General features: G+C 44.0%; 1 protein-coding gene across 1 annotated transcript in view; it reads right to left on the bottom strand.

Moving 5' to 3' along the window:
- Positions 1-27563, bottom strand: part of TECPR2 (tectonin beta-propeller repeat containing 2) — a 127834-nt gene that overhangs the window by 11026 nt on the left and 89245 nt on the right. Inside the window, exons 17-19 of the mRNA XM_077463702.1 lie at positions 15658-15806; positions 6689-6830; positions 1999-2148 (exon numbers count right to left, since the gene is read on the bottom strand). Of these exons, the coding sequence (XP_077319828.1) occupies positions 1999-2148; positions 6689-6830; positions 15658-15806 (441 nt within the window). The remainder of the gene's footprint in view (positions 1-1998; positions 2149-6688; positions 6831-15657; positions 15807-27563) is intronic.

Below are 27563 nucleotides of genomic sequence, written 5' to 3'. Positions count from 1 at the left end.
CGCCTGGGACTCTTTTTTTTAAAGAAAGTCAGTAAGGGTGTTAGGTTAAGGGATATATAATCTGTGACATTTGCTGTGACTGACTCCTAAATACATGATCATGGAAACCCATCTCAATGGCAAGTTAGGGTCCACTACCTCTTTTGCATCTGCATCTATTGCCATGATTGACGACTTGTTCCACTTAACTTTCAAACCCGTGAAAGTAGTAAATTTGTTGATAAATTGGGTCTTTCAGGAACAGCAACAAATCGTTGGCATAGAGCGCCAGGCCTTCATCAATGGTACCTACCCCGTCTGCCCTAACCTCCGGTGACGATCTCAAGGCTACCGCCAGAGGTTCCATCATGAGATCAAATAGGAAGGGTGACAAAGGGCAACCCTGCCTGGTGCCCCTACCCACTGAGTTGAAAGGGGATGTATCAACTCCCAACCATATCACCACCTTGGGTTTGCTATATAGAAGCGAGATCCATTTTCTGAAGACTGAGCCGAAACTAATTTTTTCCAGGATTGCGAGCATGTACTGCCAGTCTATCGAATCAAAAGCCTTTTTGATATCGATAGAGACTATGCTTCTGGTAGGGGAGTCAAGGTTAGGAAGTTGTAAGTGCGTAAACAGTCTTCGCAGGTTCGTGTCAGACGTGCCAGGCATAAAGTCCGTCTGGCCAATATCGACCAGAGAGAATATAATCCCACAAGTCTATTTGCCAACACGTTTGTTAGAATTTTCAGGTCCATATTCAGCAAGGCTATAGGCCTGTATAATGAGCATTCAAAGGGGTGCTTATCGGGTTCCTTTTTGCAAAATAGCTCAAGCTCTGCCAGACTGGATGGAGTGCGTCTGAACAGCAATTTTCAAGTCTTCCGACAGATTCTCAATTGGATTTAGGTCTGAACTTTGACCGGGCCATTCTAACACATGAATATGCTTTGATCTGAACCATTCCATTGTAGCTCTGGCTATATGTTTAGGGTTGTTGTCCTGCTGGAAGGTGAACCTCCACCCCAGTCTCAAGTCTTTTGCCCTGTATTCGGCTCCATGCATCTTCCCATGAACTCTGACCAGCTTCCCCATCCCTTCTGAAGAAAAGTATCCACACAACATGATGCTGCCATCACCATGTTTCACGGTGGGGATGGTGTGTTCGGGGTGATGTGCAGTATTAGTTTTCTGTCACACATAGCATCTTGCTTTTATGCCAGAAAGTTCAATTTTGGTCTCATCTGACAAGAGCACCATCTTCCACGTTTGCTGTGTTCCCCTCACATGGCTTCTCGCAAACTGCAAACAGAACTTCTTATGGCTTTCTTTCAACAATGGTTTTCTACTTGCCACTCTTCCATAAAGGCCAGATTTGTAGAGTGAACAGCTAATAGTTGTCCTGTGGGCATATTCTCCCACCTGACCTGTGGATCTCTGCAGCTCCTCCAGAGTTACCATAGGGCCTCCTGGCTTCTTCTCTGATTAATGCTCTGCTTGACCAGCCTGTCCGTTTAGGTGGACGGCCATGTCTTGGTAGGTTTGCAGTTGTGCCATAATCTTTCCATTTTTGGATGATGGATTGAACAGAGCTCTGTGAGATGTTTAAAGCTTGGGATAAAAATTTTTTTAACCTAACCCCACTTTAAACTTCTCCACAACTTTATCCCTGAACTGTCCGGTGTGCTCCTTGGCCTTCATGATACCGCTTGTTCACTAAAGTTCTCACACCACATACACACACTTTTCACATATTTATTTGTAAAAAAAAAGAAATTGAAAACCATTTATCATTTTCCATCCACTAAAAATCCCAATAAATTACATTTACGTTTTTTGGTTGTAACATGAAAAATGTGGAAAATTCGTTCTCAACACAGCGATGTCCTGTAGTGCAGGCAGCAGGACAAGTTACTATTAATGGTTTCTTTTGCAGAGAGCAATTCTTACTTTTTTTTTTCTCTGTAAAAAAGACACAATTAAAATAATGAATATTTTGGTGTTCAGATCCTTACCTGTTAACCATGACATATTTCCTGGGATTTTTTTCCAGTAATCACCTGCTGCATTCTTTTCAGTTATGCCGTACCGTCTGGCAATGTCACCATTTGGGCAAAGTGCCCAGACTGTCCTCGCACTCACAACGAGCTGACACGCCTGCAAACCTAAAGGTAGAGAAATCATTAATAATACACTAATAGATTTTTAAACAAACGTACAATTCTTAGTATAGATCGAAGACTTTACGGATGTAGTTTGAAAGTACTTTAAAATTTTAACAATCAATTTTGGAATGAATAGACATTCCCAAAGGAAAAAACACATTCACTGTTAAAAATTTCCATTCTGCTCACTCAAATGTTCTTGTCACTGTGGTCAAAAATGAATGCCGATTTGACCCCCCACTAACAGTGAGAAAAATTGAATCGATGTTCTTAAAAAAAAAATTTTTGAACAAAATTCTACTAGTGTTTGGCCAGCTTTAGTCTTTGTAAATTGGTCTTTTCGACCCTTACTCACGTACATCACACAGTTTCCGGTAAAGTCACAAAATAGCTGCCAACAATTTATAGGTGCCAAGCAGGGCCACCAATAAAGAGTAGCACCAGCCCTCCTATACGCAGCCAAAGCCCCATTCAACAAGGGGGGCCCAGGTAGCTTTATGGTGCAGGCAGCTTCAAAAGCTGTTGATCACAGTTGCCTTCTCCTCCACTCTTTCCGCTGCTGCATAGGGTGCCAGAGGGCGATTGGCTTTAGAAATAGCTCAACCCCAGGGATCAGTTTCAGGGTTTGTTTTTGTTTGTGAATGAACAGGGACTCCTTGTACAGAGTGCCTTCCTGTTCATTTATTCTGTAGTGAAAGCTGAAGCTGCAGAGAAAGGCTTGTGAATTGGTGTCCTCAATCTTATTTTCAGTCTCAAAAGTGAGACATCCGTTTAGACCCCTGATATTTCACCAACACACACGTTTAAAGAAAGAAATGTAAAAGAAATTCTAAAAAAAGAAAAAAAAATTGTAAAAAAGAATTACAAAACATTTAAAAGCATAGTTCTACCCAAAAAAGGGAAGTTCCGCTTTAAGACATCCTTCCCCCTCCTCAGCCTACCTTGGTATGTCATTTTGGAGAGGGGTGCGGGTACCCACTCCCATTTACACTCAGATCGCCTAGATGATCCGAGCGGAAGTTCTCCTCCCCCCGGCAGTCTTCTGGCACGTCACAGGACCCCCAGAAGACTACGGTACCATTCAGAAAGTGCAGTGTGCCTCATGCATGCACAGTGGGCAGCTGTCTGTGTATACAAAAGTCACACAGCTGGCTGCCCGGGGTTGGGATTCTGGAGCAGGGAGCCCGGAAGCTAGTGAAGAACTAGCCCGGGTGAGGACAGCGGTGATCCTTGGACAAGTGTACACTTCATCAGATCCCTGATGTCTCCATTTTGAGACAGAGAAATGGAATGCAGACAGATTCTTCAGTCCCTTTCACTTTAGCTTCAGCTGAAGGCGAATGAATGGGAAATGTCCCGGGCTGAGTGACTTCCTGTTAATTCACAAACTGAAGCATAGTAAACATTTAAAACAAACTGGACAACAGCTTTAAAGGCTCGCTCGTTCCCACAGGTACTCTGGCTGAATGAGTGGTTTGCCCAAGCGCCTCGAGCCATGTTTGGGGCCATACACTTGCACCTACACAGGCAGTGCATGAGGGGAGTGACAGGCCAGGATTTCTAACAGCAGCCCTGCGGATACCAAGTAAGCTTTGAGTTTTTTTTTTTTCCATAAAAAGGGATGGAGGGACTGAAGGAAGGTGTCCCCAAGCGCCCCCCCCGTCACTGCAAATGAAGGTCCTCTCAGTGAGTAGCCCATGTTGGGAGGATGTGAATTAAAGTCTTTCCTTCTGTGTAGCGCCACACTCCAGAGATACCCGTCATCTCCAGGAGGGAGATGCACAGTGCTGTTAGGGGAAGCTGGAGACTTGGATCTGTAACTTATCAACATGAAGTGCAAAATTTGACTTGATCAGGTAGGGTTTAATTACCCTGGAACGTAAATGGATTAATACAGTCTAGTTTAATAATTAAACAGCAAGTTATATCATGGAGAACAGAAAACGCTACAGCATTGTCTATCACAGGCATTGACCCCGGAGTAGAGCTGCACAATTCTGGCTAAAATAAAGATCACGATTCTCGCAGCGCAACCTCATCTTTCACATTATACAAAAAAATAAAAAGAATGGGCTAACTGTGCACTTTCACTTTTTTTTTTATTCATTCAGTGTATCTTTTTCTAAAAATATTGTGTTTGACAGAACGCTGCGCAAATACAGGGTGACATAAAATATTGCAACAACCGCCATTTTATTCTCTAGGGCAGGGGTGCCCAACCTTTTGAAGAGCAAGGGCCACTTAACCACTTAAGCCCCGGACCAATTTGCAGCCAAAGGACCAAGCCCCTTTTTTTGCGATTCGGCACTGCGCCGCTTTAACTGACAACTGCGCGGTCATGTGACGTGGCTCCCAAACAAAATTGGCGTCCTTTTTTCCCACAAATATAGCTTTCTTTTGGTGGTATTTGATCACCTCTGCGGTTTTTATTTTTTGCGCTATAAACAGAAATAGAGCGACAATTTTGAAAAAAATTCAATATTTTTTACTTTTTGCTATAATAAATATCCCCAAACAATATATATAAAAAAACATTTTTTTTCCTCAGTTTAGGCCGATACGTTTTCTACATATTTTTGGTAAAAAAAAAAAAAAAAAAAAAAAAAATCACAATTAGTGATTGATTGGTTTGCGCAAAAGTTATAGCGTTTACAAAATAGGGGATAGTTTTATAGTATTTTTATATATTTTTTGTTTTTTTACTAGTAATGGCGTCAATCAGCGAATTTTTATTGTGACTGCGACATTATGGTGGACACATCGGACATTTTTTACATATTTTTGGGACCATTGTCATTTATACAGCAATCACTGCAATTTAAATGCACTGATTCCTGTGTAAATTACACTGGCAGTGAAGGAGTTAACCACTAGGGGGCGAGGTGGGGTTATGTATGACGTTATGCTTTTTTTAATTGTAGGGGGCGTGGCCTGATATGTGACATCACTGATCGTCTTTCCCTATATCAGGGAACAGACGATCGGCGATAGCCACAGTAAAAAGCACGGGGAGAGGTTTGTTTACACAGACCTCTCCTCGTTCTTCAGCTGAGACGTGATCGCGGGACACCAGCGGCGATTGGGTCCACTGGTGCCACGGTCACGGAGCTTGCAACCCATAGCTGGGCACTTAAAGAGCCACGTACAGGTACGTGATTGTGCCCAGCCGTGCCATTCTGCTGACGTATATCGGCGTGAGGCGGTCCTTAAGCAGTTGAGCAACTTAGTAACCAGTCGTGGGCCACAATGAGCAGATGACAGTTCTACTTCCACTCCACATATGCAAAGCGGTCACAGACACAGCCCACTCTACTCTATGGGCCCTCTCATCTGATCAAATGGAAGGGGACAGAGCCACTTTCCGTTTTTTTAGCAGATAGGATTGGAAGGAGGCAGGTGTAAACTGACACAAGTCTGTTTACATCTGCTGCTCCATAGAGGTGAATGGAGGGTCCGATTGGGTCAGACAGATCATGTTAAAGGGGCCTAAGGCTACTTTTACATTGATGGTCTGTGGACTACCTGCACCTGTGGCTTTCCTGCTGGTTAGCTGTACTTTGCCATAGAATTTCTTTCTGAAAGTGCATCAAACCCACATGTAAGACGAAGTCTATGGCTCAGTGCAGGTAAGCTGCAGGTACACTGCGCTATTCCTGCAAATCTGTTTAAAAGCAGCCCAGTAACCACTGCAGAACAGAGATGTCCATATATACACTGTGATTTTAGTAATAAACTTGCTGTCCCAGGCAGAGTGCATTTGGTATCACTCCATCTATGACAGGAGCCGGTGCTATACAGGAAGCATCGGCTTATGCAGCTCTGCTCCACAGCTGCTTACTTCCTCTGGCTTCATTCACAACACTGATGCTCTGGCATGGTGGGTAGACAACCTGCAATCTGGGCTTGCCAACCTACCATCCCAGAGCAGGAGGTCGCAGGCCACATCAGAGGGCTCTGCGGGCCACTGGTTGGGCACCCCTGCTCTAGGGTCTCCGATAGATATATATAGAGATAGATAGATAGATAGATATATATAAATATATCTATCTCTCTACACACATATACATACACACACACATTTATATTAATATGTTTGGGGGTTCTAAGTAATTTGCTAAGTAACTTGTAAGCGTCAGAAAAAGGTTTAGTCTTTAAATGGTAAAACTGCCCTTATCTACAGACAGAAGTTCATTCTTTTAAACTAAATTCTAAAAGAACTGTTACATGAAATGTTACAATATTTCTCTTTATCTCACATGAGCGATGTTGTGATAAACTTGGCAGGCTGCCCATTTTTTATTTTTGACAGCTGTCAGCTTGAGCAGATAACGCTCTGCACTGAATGGCGGAAATCCTGCATTAAGATCGCAAGGGGGGTAGAATCGCGATCTCGATTCTTTAACGATTAATCATGCAGCTCTACCCCAGAGAGTTGGAAACTACACATTTAAACATGCCTCAATGTCTACACTTGTGTTCCTCAGCCTGTGAAGACTTACAATACCCCAGACAAATTAATTTTGTAAAATGGATTTCTCACCAGGTACATGCTCCCAGTCTATCCCAATGGGCATTTCTTCTGTAATTCCGATCCGTACGTAAACGTTGCACTTGTTGTCCAGAGTCCACAGCATGTTGTCATTGGGACTGGAGAAGACACTAATCAAGTTGATACCTACAGGCTGTAAAAGAAGTTCTTCTATGAGTATGTATTGTTCATGTCTGTTATATTAACATATACGGCTCCAATAAGTGTAAGAATACAGAGAACACCGATCAACTTACAGAGTCTTCAAGTCCCTGTCCCGCTAGGACTTCCAGTCTAATGTCCCTACTACATGTGTACACACAAGCATTCTAGGCCCAGCCAGACTGGTAAAATTAACTGTGACCCACCGATTCCCATGACTAAGCTTCTGGGGTGGGGGATGCATTCTATGTATCAAGATAAAAAGCCTTCTGCGTGCAGCGGCCCACCTAATACTCATGAGAGAGAGCGCGCGGGGCTGGGCTGCAGCTCCATGTCTGAATGGGACTCAGCTTGGGTGCCCCCATAGAAACCCGATTACTGTGGGGGCACTCAACAAAAGGGGGGGGGGGCAGGAGTATAGAAGATGAACCCAAGAAGAGGAGGCTCTGGGCTCCACTGCAACAGAGGAGGTATGACAAGTATGACACGTTTGTTATTTTTATTTAAAAAAAACAAAAAAACCCATGAGACCTTGCAATAACTATAAATATGAGTTTCAGCCTACCCTTCAGTCTTTCATAGCGATGCAGGCCCCTCCCACCAAATCTTCTTGCTCCAGCACCATCTAGCTCATTTCTCCCCAGCCTGACATTCCCTGGCCTGTCTCTTTCATTCATTGGATTTCAGTCCTTTCAATTATGGAGGCTCAGCATCACATGTGGGTGTTGCCTAGGGTGGTCTGGATGCAAATACAGCCAGTCTCAGAATGCCCAACACCCACCCATCAAGGGATTTAGAACTAAACAAAAAAAAAATAAATAACACAAGTGACTTTACCCCAGGGATCAGTTGAATTTTGATTAGCGTGTGGGCTCCCCTGCTCGACAGAAGACACATCTTCATTGTCTAATTTGACTTCTGACAAAGGGACATGCTGAAAAATCTGTATGGATTTGTAGCTGCAGATCAGTGTATTCTGACACCTCGTTTGTATGAATGGAAGAAAATATGTTTTTTTTTTTTTCCCCGTTCAGCCGCTTAGCTGTATGGCAAAAAAAAACCTCTAAGCTGTAAATCTGGCCATACACTGCCTAGATTCTGTTCATATAAAAACACATTGCTTGCATTGTGAACTTTGAAAATGTATTTCTTCACAATACCAACAGATACAGAGGTTAATGAGGCTAGGTTCACACCTGTGCATCCGCATTGTCTTGCGTTTTTTTTCTAATGAATTTCTGATGTTCTCACAATGCGCTTTTCATGCGTTATTAATTTTCTCCCATTGAAGTCTATGGGGTCAAAATCACTAAAGCCTAGTACACATGAGCCGAATGTCAGGCAAGGAATGTCAGGTCGGTTTAATAAAAAAAAAAAAACAGCCAATGGCGTCCCTGTCAGAATATAATAAAACAGAGGGGGCTCTGGTCTGATGTTCGTACAAAGGCTCTGACCAGAGCTGTCAGTTTTTTTAATTCAAGCCGCTGGGATGATAAAAAAAAAAAAAAAAAAAAAAAAAAAGAAACAACAAAAAATAAAAACATCTTCATGGTGCGTACTAAAGCTTTAGTCATGTCAAAAGAATAACTTGCATCTCTTTTCAAGTTGCATGGAAGGCATGTTGCATAGGTGTAAATGGTCCCCATAGACAATAACAGGGCTCCTCTTGATGTGCATTGTCACGCTACAAATGGCACAAGTGTGTATGAAGGGTTGATTTAAAGTGCTTTTACTGCTTGTTCAGACTGCGTAAATACTAGAGAGTGGTGCACGATCTTGGCACAGGTTCACTTTAAGGTTTATTCAATTCAGTATAATAAAATCAAAATAACTCTTAGAATTATGTGACAAAACTTTGCTCTTCGCAAGCTGTTAGTCGCTATGGCAACAGTCAACTGACTGCTAAACCGTGACGATGTGTCAAGCCAAGGCATGTTGCTAGAGAAATGTTCAGGCAGTTATATTAAAGATTTTATATAATGCTAAAGTACTAAATTGGGTTTAGAAAATACTTTCACTTAATTAAAAGGGGTTAATGTCCAAATTTAAAAAATTCTTCATGCGGATCATTATTATTGTGGACATGAACAGAATAAATCCTCAACGCTAGAAGGAGGGAAAGAAGAGGAGGGGCAATTTGTCCACTGGTTATGTTTGGCAAGGTCTTAGAACTTAGAGGGCTTTCACACCGAGTCACCCCGGGCGTCGGTGGTAAAGCGGCGGTATTTTTAGCACTGTAGCGCATGAAAAACGCTGGCAGTGTGAAAGGGTTCTTAAAGCAAAAGTGGACATAATGAGCTGGGGGCACATGCAGTATTTGCATATTAACTAGTCAACTGTCTTACAGAGGTCTGAAATACATCAGAATCCTGGGGCTAGGCTTGAATACTTTCCGCATGACCTCGGGCATTGTACCTGTCCCCGTGATCCAATCCAGGAATCTACTGCGGAATCTGGAGAACAACAGGGCTTGACTGTACATTCACACCGTGCTCATTCCAAAGGCTCTAAATATAGCCAGCTCCTCCATAACCTCACATGGAGCGAAGGAAGCCAGACTTGTGTCACAAGGTATTCCCTGTCCTTACACAATCCAGACACTGTAATCCCACTAAGGAGCCTGGGGGGACAAGTCCAGGATGAAGACAAGCTCTCCATCTTCGAGGCTGTAATAAAGTAACTACTAACAACCTCTGTGCTCCCTATCAAGACCTGCTGTGGTCTTTAAAGGGCAAGAGGCTCCTACTTGCCAGCTACTCTCCGGAGGCACTTCTGCTGGCAGAAAACCAATAGAATGGGTGCTCAACCTGTGACCTTCCAGCTACAAGTCCGATCAGCCTTTAGGAGTCATGCTTGTAACGGTCAGTCTTGCAATACCTCATGGGACTTGTAGTTTTGAAACAGCTAGAGGGCCACAGGTTGAGCATCCATGCACTATAGACATCTATGGGGGGGTGGGGGTCACAGGTGCCAGGAGACAAAACTTTGAAGACAGGGATCACTGAAGGAATGGATTGCCCACATAAATACAATTCTCACATATGGGAAAGCAATGCATTTGCACAAATCTGAAATAATCTAGTGCAGTGATGGTGAACCTTGGCACCCCAGATGTTTTGGAACTACATTTCCCATGATGCTCACCTACACTGCAGAGCCCATGAGCACCATGGGAAATGTAGTTCCAAAAGATCTGGGGTACCAAGGTTCACCATCACTGATCTAGGGCTTCTGGCCACAGTAGTAAAAGACTGTAAAAAAAAGCATGCGATTGTGGAAGTGTCAGGGCCTCTGAGGTTTTTATTTCCACCTGTATCCTCACTGGTGAAATTTAACTTCACTATTGTGCTGGTAACCATTGTTTCTGGTACAGGAAGGGATGAGGAAACCCATCCATTGCAGAAACAAAGGTGAATATTTTAATGGAGACACTTTTTCATCTCACTTTTTAGCAATTTCCTCTCACTTCCTGTTCTATACAACAGGAAGCAAAAGGAAATCTCTCAACTGGGACACAGACTGCAAAGAATAAAACCTTTTTTAACCCTTCCCTACTCTATCGAAAACAAATTGTTTTGCTTTACATACATTTTCATGCATGTGTACATCTGTGTCCTAGATCCAACCTTGCTCTTTAGGCCGCATACACACGGGCGGACTGTCTGGCCAACTAAGTCCGTCAGACAATCCGACAGACAGTCCGTCCTACTTTTGAATGAACGGACTTGACCACACACGATGAACAGACAGTCCGCTGAAAGCTTGCGCGATGACGTGTACAGCACGTACGACGGGACTAGAAATACGACGTCCAATACACTGCAATGCAACCTTCGGCCGTGTAAATCCTTTCTGAGCATGCGCCATACTTAGTCCGTCCAACTAGCCTACTCACGAGCGGACTGTCCGCTGAAACCAAAGTTGGACGGACAATATTACGGAAATTCCGAAAGACTTAGTCCGCCAGACTGTCCGCTGAAAAAGTCCGCTGAAGCCCACACAAGAGCGGACTGTCCGCTGAAACACGTTTCAGCGGACTAAGTTGGACAGACAGTCCGCCCATGTGTACGCGGCCTTAGACTTAGAAGCACATAGATAAGGACTCTGTGGTGCCGAAATGAAAAAGATGGAAATGTCGTTGAGCTCCTGATAACGCACTTGATGTTCGGGTATGCCGACAGCCATGGGTGCCAGCTATAAGAATACAATAGCTTGGCATGTTTAGCATGGATAATGGAAATCGATAGGATCTCTCGTTCAGCCTTGTTCATTATAGCCAATTTTCATTTTAACCAATAGACAAGCTTATAATAAAGCTTACCTGTGGGTTAAAGTGGTTGTAAAGGCAAAGAAATATTACTGCCAGCCCCTCGGTTTGATCAACCTATCCTATACTGTGTACATGTTTTTAAAAAAGAATGCCTGCAAATACCTTTTAGCAGATCTTTTATGGCCAGTCACGTGACATCCGGCCGCTCTCCTCCAATTGAAGGGCTACAGCAGAAGGGGCCTGAGATCCCCCTCTGACGCAAGCCATGGAGGTCACGTGACCACTGTTTTCTGCTGAGCCCCTCCCGCTGTAGCCCCTAGATGGAGGAGGAGAGAGTCTGGAGGTCACCTGACCGGCCATAAAAGATCCGCGATAAAGGTATTTACAGGCATCGTTTTATAAAAACCATGTAGAGTGTAGGGTAGATTCTTAAAAGTGGCTGGCAGAAATGTTTCACTGCCTTGATAAACGTGGGCAGTTTACAGAGGGGAGGGCATCACCAGGCAGGATCAGCCAGGTATTTTACAGCTTAGGACAGATTAGACGGCACAAGCACTGTGTGGTTTAATCTGCTATAAGGGAACATGATTTCTCTTTCTTTTTATGGTTACAACCACCAACTCCGGAAGGATCTGCCCAGTTAATGACCAGGCCATTTTTTGCGATACGGCACTGCGTCCTTTTAACTGACAATTGCGTGGTCGTGCGACGTTGTACCCAAACAAAATTGATGACTTTTTTTCCCCACAAATAGAGCTTTATTTTGGTGGTATTTGATCACCTCTGGGTTTTTTTGCTCTATAAAACAAAGAGCGACAATTTTGAAAAAAACAACAAAAAAAAAAAAAAAAAGTTAAACTTTTTGCTATAATTGATATCCCCCCCAAAAAAATAAAAAAAACAAATTTATTCCTCAGTTTGGGCTGATGTGTATTCTTCTACATATTTTTGCTTAAAAAAAATAAAATAAAATCACAATAACCGTATATTGATTGGTTTGCGCAAAAGCTATATTGTCTAAAAAATATGGGATATATTTACGTTATTTTTACAATTTTTTTTTCCTACTAGTAATGTCGGTGATCTGTGATTTTTAGCAGGAATGCGACATTGCGGCGGACTGATCGGACACTTGACACTTTTTTTGGGACCATTGACATTTATACAGCGATCAGAGCTAAAAATAGCCACTGATTACTGTGTAAACGTCACTGGCAGGGAAGAGATTAACACTAGGGGGCGATCAAGGGGTTAAAATGTGTCCTAGGGAGTGTTTCTAACTGTGGGGGGATGGGACTGCTTGGAGCAGACATATCGCTGTTCATAACCAGTATGAACAGCAAACCTGTCTCTTCTCCCTGAAACAGAATGGAGATATGTCCATTTACATTGACAAATCTCTGTTCCGTCTCTCTCAGGAGCGATCGCAGGTGCCCGGCGGACATCACGGCCACCAGGCACGCGCATTGGCCCCTGTCAGGTGCCCCCTAGTGGCCTTAAAATCAGCTGACGTACAGCTATGGTGATTTGCCCAGGAGAGCCAACCTGCCGCAGTAGAACGATGGCGGCTGGTCAGCTACTGGTTAAGTTAATATCTCCTAAACATGCACAGTTTAGGAGATATTCCAGGCAGCAGCAGCCGGTGATGTCACTGGTACATGCATTCTGAAGGAACGGCATACCCATGCACCAAGGCCGATACTCCCACATGCAAGACTGACATCACTGCAGCTTAGCCCTTCAAGCGGCTGCAGTCCACAAATGTGAAAGGAAGACCGAGTGAAGATGAAAGCCTCTGCAGAGGCGACACTGGAGGGCTTAGTTTCAAGGTAAGTCTTTCACAATGTGCTAGTATATAATGCTTACTAGCACATGATGCCTTTGCCTTGCCGGGTTTTGTTTTCTCTCTTCTTCAGCATTTACTGCCGCTTTAAAATAATGAAGTGAATTGATTTTTACTTCAATCATGTACAAGCACGTTTTCTTTGCACATGATTTGGTATTCAGGGTGAAGACCGGTTCTCCTTACTAACCGAGCCAAATGAACATTCATTTATAGAAGGGAGTGTTCACTTTGCTAAGTGAACAGTTTCTATTCCTTTTGAAAATCAGCTTCTCTATCTGAACACAATACTGCTGACAGAGTGTGTTCCTTTGTATACAATTTATAATTTACAAATACCTAAATGCAAACAGTAAATATTCTGTTTTGTGATTCATTTTATAAAGTCTGACAATAGAGGTGTCGTTTGCTGGTAAACTGTTGATTATATTCACTGCATCATTTATACCCATGTTCCCTTGATATCAATCATTTTATAAAGTGTTCTGAAACAGACTGTGTAGCTGCTCACTAAAATGTGCGATTTGTACTTAGAGGAATTATACACTACCTACCTACTACAATTATGCGCTATCTATAGAGCGCAACAGCACTAGATTGTGACAGTAAAATGTCCTTTAAGCTCAGGGGAAGTGACAAGCACACAGCATCTCTGGCAACAGGTATTAGCTGTACTTGCAAAAAATGTTTTTAGCCTGAAAAAGTGAAATCTAATGCAGTCACCATAGCCTACAACTGGAAAACTGCATTTTATTACATATTAGTTTTTGGGTCTAGTTATGCTTTATTGCAATGCTGTAGCAAAGATTTTCCATATCTAAAAAAAAAAAAAAAAAAAAAAAAAAATAAAAAAAAAAGGGGGGGGGGGGAGGATGGTGGGAAGCACAACACCAAAACCAAATGAATCAATTGGTAGATATTATCAAATATGTAATGGTGCACATGGATGGGACCATAGGTAACATGTAGCAAATAACATAATGATATAGTAATATAATAATAGAAATGTACACACACTTAAGTGATGGAAATGCATGCATGTACATAAAAAGTTCCTACATAGCAAATATTTTTAAATGTACTAAATGTAGCCCAAACTTGCATATAAACATTATTGATTTCACATATGATAAATATAGAATTGATTCAAGGTAGTCATATGGTAAACGCACGGTAGCTGTGACAATATATCAGTATATAGCTCTGCGCATGCTTGGTGGCTAAATTCCACTCATCAGGAGCAAATGCAATCTAGGGGTGTCTAATAAAATATAAATAGTATATGGTGAGTAGCTCACCATAGAATGAGTGATGGTAAGAAGAATAGCACAAAAGACCACAGATAAATTGATAGATAGAAGACCAATTATTATCCTTGGTATAAAGTATAAAGCATAGTGTAGAGATGTGCATGGTGACATCAAGGTGCAAGGAGCGGACTTGGTGTGTGTTCCACAAGGGTGTGGAATAGCCACCACAAAGCCACAGGACCCCACCCATGTCACGTTGTATGCTAAACTATGTTTCCTATAGTGAAAAATATGTGACCGGTGGTCCTTGTGAGAAGATTTTTTTATCCAATTGTATCAAAGCCTATATCCATCCGGGACTATTTTTGGTAAAGAATCACTGACAAGTCTGTTTGATTCATAGGGCGCATGTCCTACTGAATCCATACTTTCCGGTAAGCCTCAGTGTTATTGGAGACAGTGCTCCATCCCCTTTTCATGCACGTTTAGTGGCGGCTTGAAAATTACCATTTGGGGTGCCAAGATATTTCTTTTTTGGACATTTCCATTTCATCAAACACTCATTCTCACTCAGTGGACTTTTTCCTTTATTCATTTTTTCTATTATTGCTTTTGTTTATAATAAGTTGTTCACTGCATTTTATGTGTGTGGTATATATTGGTTTAATCGCCTGATATCACTGCATTTATATGTATGATATACATTGGTTTAATCACCCGATATCAATATTTCAATATTGCACATTTTACTGTTAGTTTGATATCTTTACAATTATTCTAAGTTTGATACATTTAGATGTGCATCAGGTTATCTATGCACCTTAGATCACCCATTTAAATTTCAAATTGTTACTTGCACTGCACAATCACTTTTTTGTTTCCTATAGTGTCTCCAACATCCCTAGATTGCATTTTCTCCCGATGAGTGAAATTTAGCCACAAAACGTGCGTAGAGCTATATACCGATATATTGTCACAGCTACCGTGCGTTTACCATGCAACTACCTTGAAGAACCTTGAATCGATTCTATATATGTGCAATCAATCATGTTTATATGCACGTTTGGGCTACATTTAAAAATATTTACTATGTAAGAACTGTTGTTATGTACATATATGCATTTCCAACACTTACATGTGTAAGTACATTTATATGTATGCATTTTATTACTATATTATTTTCTACAGGTTACTTATGGTCACCACATGCATCCATGTGCATTATTAAATATTTTATATCTACCAATTGATTCATCTGGTTTTGGTGTTGTTCTTCATATAAAGTCCCACCATTCCCCTCCCCCCCCTTTTTTTTCTATGATTGAGGGATGGAGATATACAAACTCTGTAGCAGTTGTTGTCTCATACAAAGTCCCAACAATTTTATGTATTAATGAACGTTTACATATCTTAACTAACTGGAGGCAGATGGTGGCACAGAGGCCAGGCTTGTTACCTGTATGGGTGGCTCAATCATGATCCACGCTGGCAGCATCATGCTTGGATTTAGTGGCTGGGTTCCTACGCGAAAGTAAACGACTCCACTGGTGTCACATGCCCAGATGTTCTGATTACCACAGGATAGGCTGCACAGCCTCACTGCTCCTATAGTGAGAGAGGGAAAGCATAAAGTCAGACGCAAACACAAAACACTAGATCGGATCTAAACGTTGCCTTGACATGGAATGCCAAATTCAGCACCAATATCCCTCCTCAGCATTATTTGCAATACAATCACATACCGGGGACTCTACAAGTGCTTGTTCTATATTGCTGGCCTGCCTGAGACAACCATAACATACATCTCCAGTCTTAGCCATGCAAAAAAACAGCAAATACACAGAGATACCCTACAGAGTAACTTGTGTCTTTAGGTTGAGTCATAAGCCAGACATGGATTTTCTGCTTGGTCTCTTTGTGCATGAGCCATATTCCAAAGCAGGCTTCCTAGGTAGGCTGAGCAGTGTAAAACTGGTGTTTTCATAAATACAAGCACATAAATATCTCAGGACGTTAGTCTTGATCCCTGTGAGGCGTCTTGGATCTTAGGCCCAAGCCCTTTTCCCTACAAACTGAGCCTGAGCCCTGCTCCCTTCCAACATTGGGACCCATGCCTCATCATTCAACAGTTAGGTTCCCCAACCTCTACTGCCCACTGAGGCTAATGTATCACTTTTGACATATAACCTTTGTAGGGAGGCAAGGTTTATTTTGGTATTTTAGGCCACGTTTTCCAGAAAACGGGCACACTAATGAGCCAGGCATGCAGTGGACTTAAGAGCTGAGAGTAGAGGATAGTGGCGCCACACTCCTGAAGGGTTTAGTTTGGGCAAGGGAAACGTTAGGAGCACATTGCTCCGAACTGTTCATGCTGGGACAGTCAAAGGCCGATCCTGTAATTATGTAGCAGCAGGGAGCTGCAAGAGAAACAGTCAAAGGTGAGAAAGGTTTCAGCGATTAGTGCAGAACCACGGAGACTGTGTGGTTGACGGTCTGGAAGGCCAAGGCATGAGGCCTATACAGAGATACTGCAGAGAAGAGTAACGAGTACCCTGGTCAGAACAAATACTGCACAGGGCTCCATTACGCAGGGTCCAGCGCCAAAAGGCTGCATTACAGGCAAACCTTGAGGAATCTTCTCTCCTTCCAATGAGGCTTGGGTACCATCCATTTTGGCTGACAGCTTTTTCGAATGGAGCCGATTGAAGTCCATGATTCTTAATAGAATCATCCAGACCTCCAAGAGCATGTGTATCACATCAGTGACCACCACCTTACAGACAATGGCAAAAAAACAAACCTGGAGGTGCTTTCTGTATAGGAGGGGTTATATAGAGGGGGGACTTCCTGTCTTTTGGGTGTGCCAGTGTCCATTCACCTATGGGTAGCGTATAACCCAGATAGTAATTAGTATATCTGTGTCCCATGATGTCCGATAAAGAAATTTATGATAGATATATCTATCTCTCTCAATATCACACACACAGTTTATATATATATATATATATATATATATATATATATATATATATATATATATATATATATATTCTGCATAAATTGACGGTGCTATACAAGTACTACTAATAATGATAATAATTAAGCCACAAGTTCACAACAGTAAAAGCAGACTTACCTCCTGCCAATATTAGAATTCACTTCCAATATTGGCAGGAGGTAAATCGCACACTTTTTGGTCTCATCTCCAATTCAATAGTTTACTCTATTTTCTGCAATAATTTTCTATGTTTCTAGGCAACTTGGATGTATTCCTTTAAATAAAGGCAAGAGATATTGACAGGGGCGTATCATCAGAACACAATGCACCGGATTCCAAGATAAAGGCATATAAACTGATCTCCCAGTGTTGGTTAGTAACCTGCCAGGACTACTCCCCAAACAAACAGCCCACTGGATAGACAGGTCAGGTTTCAGAGGGATGGGTTCTGTGCACAATGGAAATTTGCTGAAGGGTAAAAAACGCACAAAGTACAGTAGATTTTAGAGAAAATGAAAGTGACGGCGCATATCACTGACAGGTCAAATGCTGGGGTTGCTATAGATGGGCAGATATTTTGCCAAGAATGAGATGGACATCTGCCTATTCTTGAGCAGCTGATGGTGACTAGTACCGGGCACAACTCACATCTCCTCAATAGTGGTGGATCCAGAGTGATTGCTTGTTACGCTCTACCTTGCTCCTCATCAGTCTTGTTACTCAGTCATAATTTTATTAAACAAATCCTCTAAAAGTGGATGTAAAGCCAATTTTTTTTTGTTCTTGGTAGGGAAGGGTTAAATAATGTTATCACAACACTTCACATTCCTCATATGTGCTTGTATGAAAAAGTATCCTCTTCACTTTGTATTGGTTCCTTTGTGTGAAATCTGTGGTGTTCCTGACAGTCCCTCTGCTTTCCTATTAAAAAATGACAGCATTAAGCATAAGAGCTTAACGTGGTCAATTCTCAGACTTTCACTGGGAATAGTGTGCTACGCGTTTTCTCCTCCCCTAGCTCTACTACATTTTGCCTTTCATTTCCATTTTAACCACTGGACGCACAGTCGCGTATACAGTGCCTTGCAAAAGTATCCACCCCTTGGCATTTTTCATGTTTTGCTGCCTCACAACCTGGAATTAACATGGATGGTTTGAGGATTTGCATCATTTAATTTACAGAACATGCTCACAACTTTGAAGATTTTTTTTTTTTTTTTTTTTTTTAAATTGTGAAGCAAACAGCAAATAGGACAAAATAACAGAAAAAGTCAATGTGCATAACTATTCACCCCCCCAAAGTCAATACTTTGTAGATCCACCTTTTGCGGCTATAACAGTTCCAAGTCGCTTTGGATAAGTCTCTATGAGCTTGCCACATCTTAACACTGGGTTTTTTGCCCATTCCTCCTTGCTAAATTGCTCCTGCTCCTTCAAGTTGGATGGTTTGCACTTGTGAACAGCAATCTTTAAAGTCTGACCACAGTTTTTCTATTGGATTGAGGTCTGGGCTTTGTCTAGGCCATTCCAACACATTTACACGTTTCCCCTTAAACCACTCAAGTGTTGCTTTAGCAGTGTGTTTGGGGCCATTGTCCTGCTGGAAGCTGAACCTCCGTCCTAGCCTCAAATCACACACAGATTGGTACAGGTTTTGCTCAAAAATATCCCTGTATTTGGAACCATCCACCTTTCCCTCAACTCTGACCAGTCTCCCAGTCACTACTGCTGAAAAACATCCCCACAGCATGATGGTGTTCTTTGGGTGATGTGATGGGTTTGCGCCAGACATAGCGTTTTCTTTGTTGGCCAAAAAGTTCAATTTTAGTCTCATCAGAGCAGAGCACCTTCCTCCATACATTTTGGGAGTCTCCCACATGCCTTTTTGCAAACTCAAAACGTGCCATTTTGTTTTTTGCTGAAAGTAACGTCTTTCTTCTGGGCACTCTATGGAGCGTACGGCTTATTTTCATCCTATGTACAGATACTGCAGTCTCTGCTGTGGAACTCTGCAGCTCCTCCAGGATTACCTTAGGTCTCTGTGCTTCCTCTCTGATTAATGCCCTCCTTACCCATTCCATGGGTTTTGGTGTGCGGCAGTCTCTTGGCAGGTTTGCTGTTGTGCCATGTTCTTTCCATTTGGTTATGATAGATTTGATGGTGCGCCTAGGGATCATCAAAGATTTTGATATTTTTTTTTTTTTTTTTTTTATAACCTAATCCTGAATTGTACTTCTCAACAACATTGTCCCTTACTTGTTTGGAGAGTTCCTTGTTCTTCATGGCAGTGTTTGGTTAGTGGTGCCTCTTGCTTGGGTGTTGCAGCCTCTGGGGCCTTTAAAAAGGTGTGTATATGTAATGACAGATCATGTGACATTTAGATTGCACACAGGTGGACATCATTTCACTAATTATGTGACTTCTGAAGGTAATTGGTCGCAACAGAGCTTTTTATGGGCTTCAGAACAAAAAGGGGGTGAATACATACGCACATGCCAATTATCCGTTTTTTATTTCTGAAAAATATTTTTTTCTAATTTCACTTCAATAACTTAGACGATTGTGATCTGATCCATCACATATAATTCAGATAAAAAAAAACAAAAAAAACACTGAACTAAAAGCTGTAATGTAACAAAATAGGTAAAAAACCAAGGGGGTGGGGTGAATACTTTTGCAAAGCGCTGTATGTACGTCATTGTGTCTAAGTGGTTAGACCAGGGTGCAGCTATCAGCCATAACCCCAGTATTAAAATTTTCAGGGGAACCCCCCACACTGGAAAAAAACAGCGTGGGGGGTCCCCCCCCCCCCCCCCAAGATCCATACCAGACCGTTATCCGAGCACACAGCCCAGCAGGTCAGAAAAGGGGGTGGGGATAAGCGAGGGCGCCCCCCCCCCCGAATCATACCAGGCTGCATGCCCTTGTTGGACATGGGGACAAGGGCCTCTTCCCTGACAACCCTGGCCTTTGGTTGTTGGGGTCTGTGGTCGGGGGGGGGGAATGCTTGTCTTGTCTATGTGAATGAGTATGGGGTACAGAAGGTACATTGTACCCCCATTCACCTATAAAAAAAATAAAAACAAAACACAGTACACAGGTTTTTATAGTCATTTATTAAGGCAGCTCCGTCGGCTCTTCTGATTTCTTCTGCCCTCTCCGGCTCTTCTGCCTCCTTCACTGATGTCTTCTGCCAGTGCCAGTTCTTCTCCACTCTCTGCTGATGTCTTTTAGCCCTCTCCGGTTCTTCTCCCTCTGTCCATTGTCTTCTCTGCTGTCCGGGTCTTCCCGTTCATCTTCTCCCTCTTTTGCTGGGTCTTCCCAGCTGTCTTCTCCCTATGTTCTTCTTCCGATGTTGAATCGACGCTCTCTCCAGCTCTAATGCTGGGTGTGAGGTGTGCCACTACTTATATTGACATGGGGCGGGATCACCGGGTGATGTCATCTGTCGGTCACACCCCTTATGAGATCATCGTCCGGGGCTTGATGGGCAGTGACATCATAAGAGGTGTGCCCCTGGTGACCCCGCCCCATGCCAATATAAGTAGTGGCACACCACGCACCTGGCATTAAAGCAGGCTTTATTTTCATGTGGTTGTGCTATACTTCCATTCCCTTGGTGGCTATGCTTACTCTCCCACTGTATGAAGGGAACCATGATCGTCAACTCTCAATTGGTTGCTTACAGAAGATGGCTAGGAAGGAAGATATTCTTTCCAGCACAGCTCACAGGTAGTGACATTGCATTTCTGGCAAGATCAACAGGCTTTTTCCTGTACTTGCTGAAAAGGTTCTTAGTGTGAACAAATAAAACGAATGCAGCTACCAATTCTAAGGACTGTAAGATGCAATATGCTGCATTTTGTGTTCTTGGGTTTAGCCACCCTTTAGGATTGCATGAAACATTTACACTGCAATAGGCTCAAAAGGTTAAAATTTAATTTCTATAATGAATCTTACTTTTGATTAGACTGATGCTTTAAGAAGCTGTAGGACATCCAGGAGATCAGTCACTGTCAGTAATGTGTGAATGCAGATGTCCAAAGCTATGCCAGTCAGTCATTTGGGTTCCTGTTGTCTCAACTCTATAGGTTCTGGCACACGCATGAGATTCTGCAGACTGAGTGGCATGTACAGGACTTTGGCCTGAAGCCTGGGCAGAGTGTACTAGATTACAGGGGATTGTCTCATAACATTATGTCATCAGAGGCCTGCCCCTGGTGCAAGGATGATGCCATGACTATGTACAGCCAGGATATACTATTCTTCCTCTGCCTCTGGAAGTACATTTAAGCAGCACATGTCCCAGTGTAATGAGATGCTACTATAAAATGGATCTTTAGAACCAGCTGTCACTGTCTGGACTTCAGAGTTTGTAGGAGATCCTGTGCTAGAATTATTGCTCTAACTCCGGTGTGCGCGGCAATATGTAACATGTATATCGCGATTGACATTTTCACGCGTAGGCACCCCTGGCGTGTGCATTTACGTTCGTATGTATATGTGAGGGGACTCAAATTTTTGGGGTGGGGATTTTATTTGCTTGGGTGCAACTCCCCTCCCCCCCTCCATCACATAGGGGACAAAAGGTCACCTATGTCATGATTTTTAGACAACAGGTCCTCTTTCATATTACCATGCCCCTTTCCTGCCCAGGTCAATCTTCAACTTTGTCACATTTTAAATGACAATTGCACAGTCATGCAACACTGTATACCCAAATGAAAATCTTTATAAAAAACTTTTTCACACAAATAGAGCTCTTTTGGTGGTGTTTAATAACCACTAGTTTTTTTTGTTTTGTTTTTTTAGCAAAAAAATAAAAAGAATTTCTTAGTTTCAATCAGTAAATTTTGTAAATAAGTAATTTCTCTCCTTCACTGATGGGCACTGATGGGAACTGATACGTGGCAATGATTGATGGCAATGATGGGCACTGCACTAATAATCAGTGCCCTGATTATCTGTACAGGTGTCCCCTGCGAGGAGATGCCGCTGATTGGCTCCTCTCCTCTCATTCTGTTAGTGCCAGATGGCACTTCCATGTTTACATGTGATCAGCTGTGATTGGATACAGCCGATCACATGGGTAAAAAGCTGCGTCATCAGCTCCAAGATCGGGGTTGTGCACCCCCCGTGGTCGTGGTGACACTGGGGCAACCACATAGGATGTCATTTTACTATACGTCCAGCAGGATGGGGGAGGGGATAATGACATGCAGGGTCTTAAAGCACCATGCCAGCCACGATCTGCCTGCATTGCACAAGGAAGCAAAGACCCTGTGAAGACAGCGCCAGAACTTAAAAAAAGGTGAGGGGATGCACAGGACACCTCTGCCGCCATTGTGCTATGTGTCCAGTGCGCTCCTGTGCCTTTAAGGAGGGTTGAACTCCCTCCAGGCTCACCTGCCCTCTGCCCATCTTTTATAATAGTTGTGCTTCCACTGGGGAGGCTCTCAAAATTTAGACTTAGGAGTGCAGATTAAAAAAGTGGGGTCCCTTGACGGGGTTCTGTAGCTTACACATGTATTTGCAAATGTGTGCAAACAAAACCCCTGTTTTTCATGCATACCATTAGACAGGATAATTAGGTTGGTTAGGAGGCTGGTCGATAAGTTGAGCTGGGAATTTTTTATCTTGAATGTGTCGCCCTTCCATGTGCTCCTTGCTGCAAAGGCCAATGGCCATTTGTTTGTACTCCTAAAAAAAGTATTTTAAGCCAGGTACACATGGTCCGAATGTTGTGAGACAACAGCTGGTAAAAAAAAAAAGTTAAAAAAACCACAGCCAACATTTGGCCCGTATGTATGTTGGTCTCTCCACAAAAGACGGCCATTTGGCCAGCTTCGGTCGGACGCGCATGCTGGAAAACCAGCAGACAACCGACTCCTGGACAGCGCTTTCAGCCAAAGGAGAATAAAAGGTTTTATGTAAAAGTGTCATTAGCATGTAGATGAGGGGAAAGCGGGAACCAGGGAAAGCAAAATATAAGCAGATTAAACTTCAGCCTAAAGCCCAGTCATTAAAAGCTCTCTCTGATGGGATTTAATAGAAACGTTCACCTTTGGGAAAAAGCAACTGCTCCCACTGCTGCAGCGGCTCCCCAATCCTCTGCCTGTAGTGACAGTGTGCCAGGGATATTCTTCCCGATCACAAAAAAATATAAAAAAAAAAAACAGACTGTGTGGGGCTCCGCCCGCCTGTCTGATGCATTCATTCACATAGTTCTGTCAATGGGAGAACAACAAGTACCAACAGCCCTTGCTGCCCTTGGCTTGTGAATGAACTACCAGGATGCTGTTGAGCGCTGTGGTAGTTCATTGATGCTTCTGGTCAGTGTGCAACTGCCTGCCCATAAGAGGTACGAGCAGACAGCTTACACTGACAGTCTGCATGAGTCCTGCATTGCGCCCCTGATCTGCCGATTGTGGTTGCAATGCTTTGCAGGCTCCTAATAATAATTGCACATTTTTTTTTATCTGCAAAAAGTTGTGCATTCACAACTTATTTTTAAAAAGGTGAACTGAAGTGATAAAGGCTGGATTTTTTTTTACATTAAAGTGGTTGTAAAGCAGGGATGCCCAACCTTTTGAAGAGCGAGGGCCACTTAAGCGACTTGGTAACCGTTCACGGGCCACAATGAGTGGAGCGGGTGGGTGGCATGTCCATGTCTACTCTGCATTTGCAGAGCGGACACGGACGCAGCCCACGATATTTTTTAGCGGATCGTATTGGAGGTAGAACAATAGTCTGTTTATGTCTGCCACTACTTAGAGGTAAATGGGGGTCCAATTGGTCGGACTGACTGTGTGAAAGGGATCCCAGGCTGCTTTCACACTGATGCGCTGTGGTTTACCCATACCACATGTGCTACGCAGTGTACCTTTGGCTTTCCTGCAGTTTGCAATAGACTTCTATTATATTCTGCAGATTTCGTGCACTTTCAAAAAGCTCAAACTCACAGGTAATAATAGAAGTCTATGGCTCAGTGCAGGCAACCCACAGGTAAAGTGCTCTGCACCTGCGGATCAGTTTGAAAGCAACCCAGTAACCACTGCAGAAAAGATATGCCCATATATACACTGTGATTTAGTAATAAACTGACCTTTAATAACAGTCTTATTTCTATTCTATCCCAGAGCAGGAGGTCGCGGGCCACATCAGAGGGCTCCACGGGCCACATGTGGCCCCCGGGCCACTGGTTGGGCACCCCTGTTGTAAAGTCTCCAGGTTTTTCACCTTGATGTATTCTATGCTTTAAGATGAAAAACCAGAGCACCCCCCTTTATCTCACCTGAGCACGTCTCCAGCCGATGTCTCGGTCCTCACTGGATAGATTGATAGCAGCAGGGGCCATTGGCTCCAGCTGATGTCAATCAAAATTCAGCGACGTGAGGGCAGGGCCGAGTCCTGCTGTCTGTGTGAATGGACACAGCAGCAGGACTTCTGAGCACACCACCACAGGTGCCCCCAGGGAAAGCAGCTCTCCGTGGGGGCACTTGAAGAGGAGGGTCCAGGAGCACCGCTGTGGCACCCCAGAAGGAGGAGGATTGGGGCTGCTCTGTGCAAAACCCTTGCACAGAGCAGGCAAGTATACCATAACTTTTTTTTTTTTTTTTTTAAATACAAACATCTTTACAATCACTTTAAAACAACAAACAGGTTATACTTACATGCTCTGTGCAGTGGTTTTATACAGAGCAGCCCCAATCCTCCTCTTCTCAGGTCCCCTGTTGGCGCTCCTGGCCCCTCCCTCCTGCCGAGTGCTCTCAGAGCTTCTCAGGTCCCCCGTTGGGGCTCCTTGCCCCTCCCTCTTGTCAAGTGCTCCCAGAGCAAACAGCTTGCTATGGGGGCACTGCTGCGTGCTTGCTCCCAATTCCATTGACACACAGATGTGGCATGGCCCTGCCCCTCTCTCTCCTCATTGGCTGTGATTGACAGCAGTGGGAGCAAAAGGTGATGGAGTGCCCAGGCTCACCAACACAGCACTGGAGGAAGATGGGGCTCAGGTAAGTATTAGGGGGGCTGCTGCACAGAGAAGATTTTTTACCTTGCATAGAATGCATGAAGGTAAAAAAAAAAACCTTAAACTTTTACAACCACTTTAACCACTTGCCGACCGCCTAACGCCGATGTACGTCGGCAGAATGGCACGGGCAGGCATAAGCACGTACATGTACGTGATTTGCCTCCCGCGGGTCGGGGGCCCGATCGGGCCCCCGCCCGGTGCCTGCGGCGGTCGGTTTTCGTTCGGGAGCGATCCCGGACGAGGGGACGGCCATTCATTCATGGCCACCCCCTCGCGATCGCTCCCGACGAATAGAAATCCCCGGTGACATCACTTCCTCTCCTGTAATGTAAACACAGGAGAGGAAGTGATGTATTCTCTCCTCCGTGTCGGTATTTTTCGTTCCGACACGGAGGAGAGCGGATCAGTGAGTTGCACCAACACATCCCACACACAGTAGAACATGCCAGGCACACTCACACCCCCCCTTTACCCCCCGATCACCCCCCCAATTACCCCTGCCCCCCAGTCACAGTGACACCAATGTCATTTTTTTTTTTTTTTTTTTTTTTTTTTGCATTGGTGTCATTTGTGACTGTAATAACTGTTAGGGCAGTTAGAGTTAGCCCCCTTTAGTTCTAATGTACCCCCCTAACCCCCCCAATAAAGGTTTAACCCCGTGATCACCCCCCGTCGCCAGTGTCACTAAGGCTGGGTTCACATTGCAGCGGTTTATGAGAACGAATGTGATTCGCACCGCACTGCAGTGCAAATCACATCCGATCTCTGTGCGATTCGAGTTCAGCCATTCGCCGCACCCGCCGCACCCGCCACACCCGCCGCACCCGCCGCAAATTCGCACGGGACCCTTTTTTTGGCCCGCAGCAGAATCGGATCGCATGGGTGTTCACACCATGCGATCCGAGTTTGCAGATCGCACTGCGATATGCGAACTGATCTGGGGGTGTCAGTAACATTTCACTGACACTCCCAGCAGTTCGCATAGGGCAGTGTGAACTGCCGCCGGGAGGCATGCGATGCGGGAACCCGCCGCGGATTCGCGGCGTTTCCGCATCGCTCCAGTGTGAACCCAGCCTAATAAGCGATCATTTTTCTGATCGCCGTATTAGTGTCCCAGGTGACGCTAGTTAGGCAGGTAGGTATTTAGGTTCGCCGCAGCTTTTTATAGCGCCAGGGACCCCCATATACTACCGCATAAAGCCCCCTGATTGCCCCCTAGTTAACCCTTTCACCAGTGATCACCATATAACTGTTACAGGTGACGCTGGTTGGTTAGTTATTTTTTTATAGTTTCAGGGCACCCGCCATTTATTACCTAATAAAGGTTTAACCCCCTGATCACCCGGCGGGTGTCATTTGTGACTAATAACTGTTAGGGCAGTTAGGGTTAGCCCCCTTTAGTTCTAAGGTACCCCCCTAACCCCCCCAATAAAGGTTTAACCCCGTGATCACCCCCCGTCGCCAGTGTCACTAAGGCTGGGTTCAGATTGCAGCGGTTTGAGAACGGATGTGATTCGCACTGCAGTGCAAATCACATCCGATCTCTGTGCGATTCGAGTTCAGCCATTCGCCGCACCCGCCACACCCGCCGCACCCGCCGCAAATTCGCACGGGACCCTTTTTTTGGCCCGCAGCAGAATCGGATCGCATGGGTGTTCACACCATGCGATCCGAGTTTGCAGATCGCACTGCGATATGCGAACTGATCTGGGGGTGTCAGTAACATTTCACTGACACTCCCAGCAGTTCGCATAGGGCAGTGTGAACTGCCGCCGGGAGGCATGCGATGCGGGAACCCGCCGCGCATTCGTGGCGTTCCCGCATCGCTCCAGTGTGAACCCAGCCTAATAAGCGATCGTTTTTCTGATCGCTGTATTAGTGTCACAGGTGACGCTAGTTAGGCAAGTAGGTATTTAGGTTCGCCGCAGCTTTTTATAGCGCCAGGGACCCCCATATACTACCGCATAAAGCCCCCTGATTGCCCCCTAGTTAACCCTTTCACCAGTGATCACCATATAACTGTTACAGGTGACGCTGGTTGGTTAGTTATTTTTTTATAGTTTCAGGGCACCCGCCATTTATTACCTAGTCTCACTAGTGTACCCCTAAATTTAGGGGTGTCTACTTTCCAAAATGGGGTCATTTGGGGGGGGTTTGTGCCATCTTGGCATTTTATGGCCTTCAAAACTGTAACGCCCTTAGAAAGCCTGAAGGCGGTGCTTGGTTTTCGGGGCCCCGTACGCGGCTAGGCTCCCAAAAAGTCCCACATATGTGGTATCCCCGTACTCAGGAGAAGCAGCAGAATTTATTTTGGGGTGTCATTTCACATATGCCC

This window comes from Lithobates pipiens, unplaced genomic scaffold (genome assembly GCF_037356315.1).
Source record: "Lithobates pipiens isolate NorthernLeopardFrog02 unplaced genomic scaffold, aLitPip1_a1.2 Scaffold_30, whole genome shotgun sequence".
Taxonomy (NCBI): Eukaryota; Metazoa; Chordata; class Amphibia; order Anura; family Ranidae; genus Lithobates; species Lithobates pipiens.
This window is presented reverse-complemented; position numbering and strand designations above follow the sequence as displayed.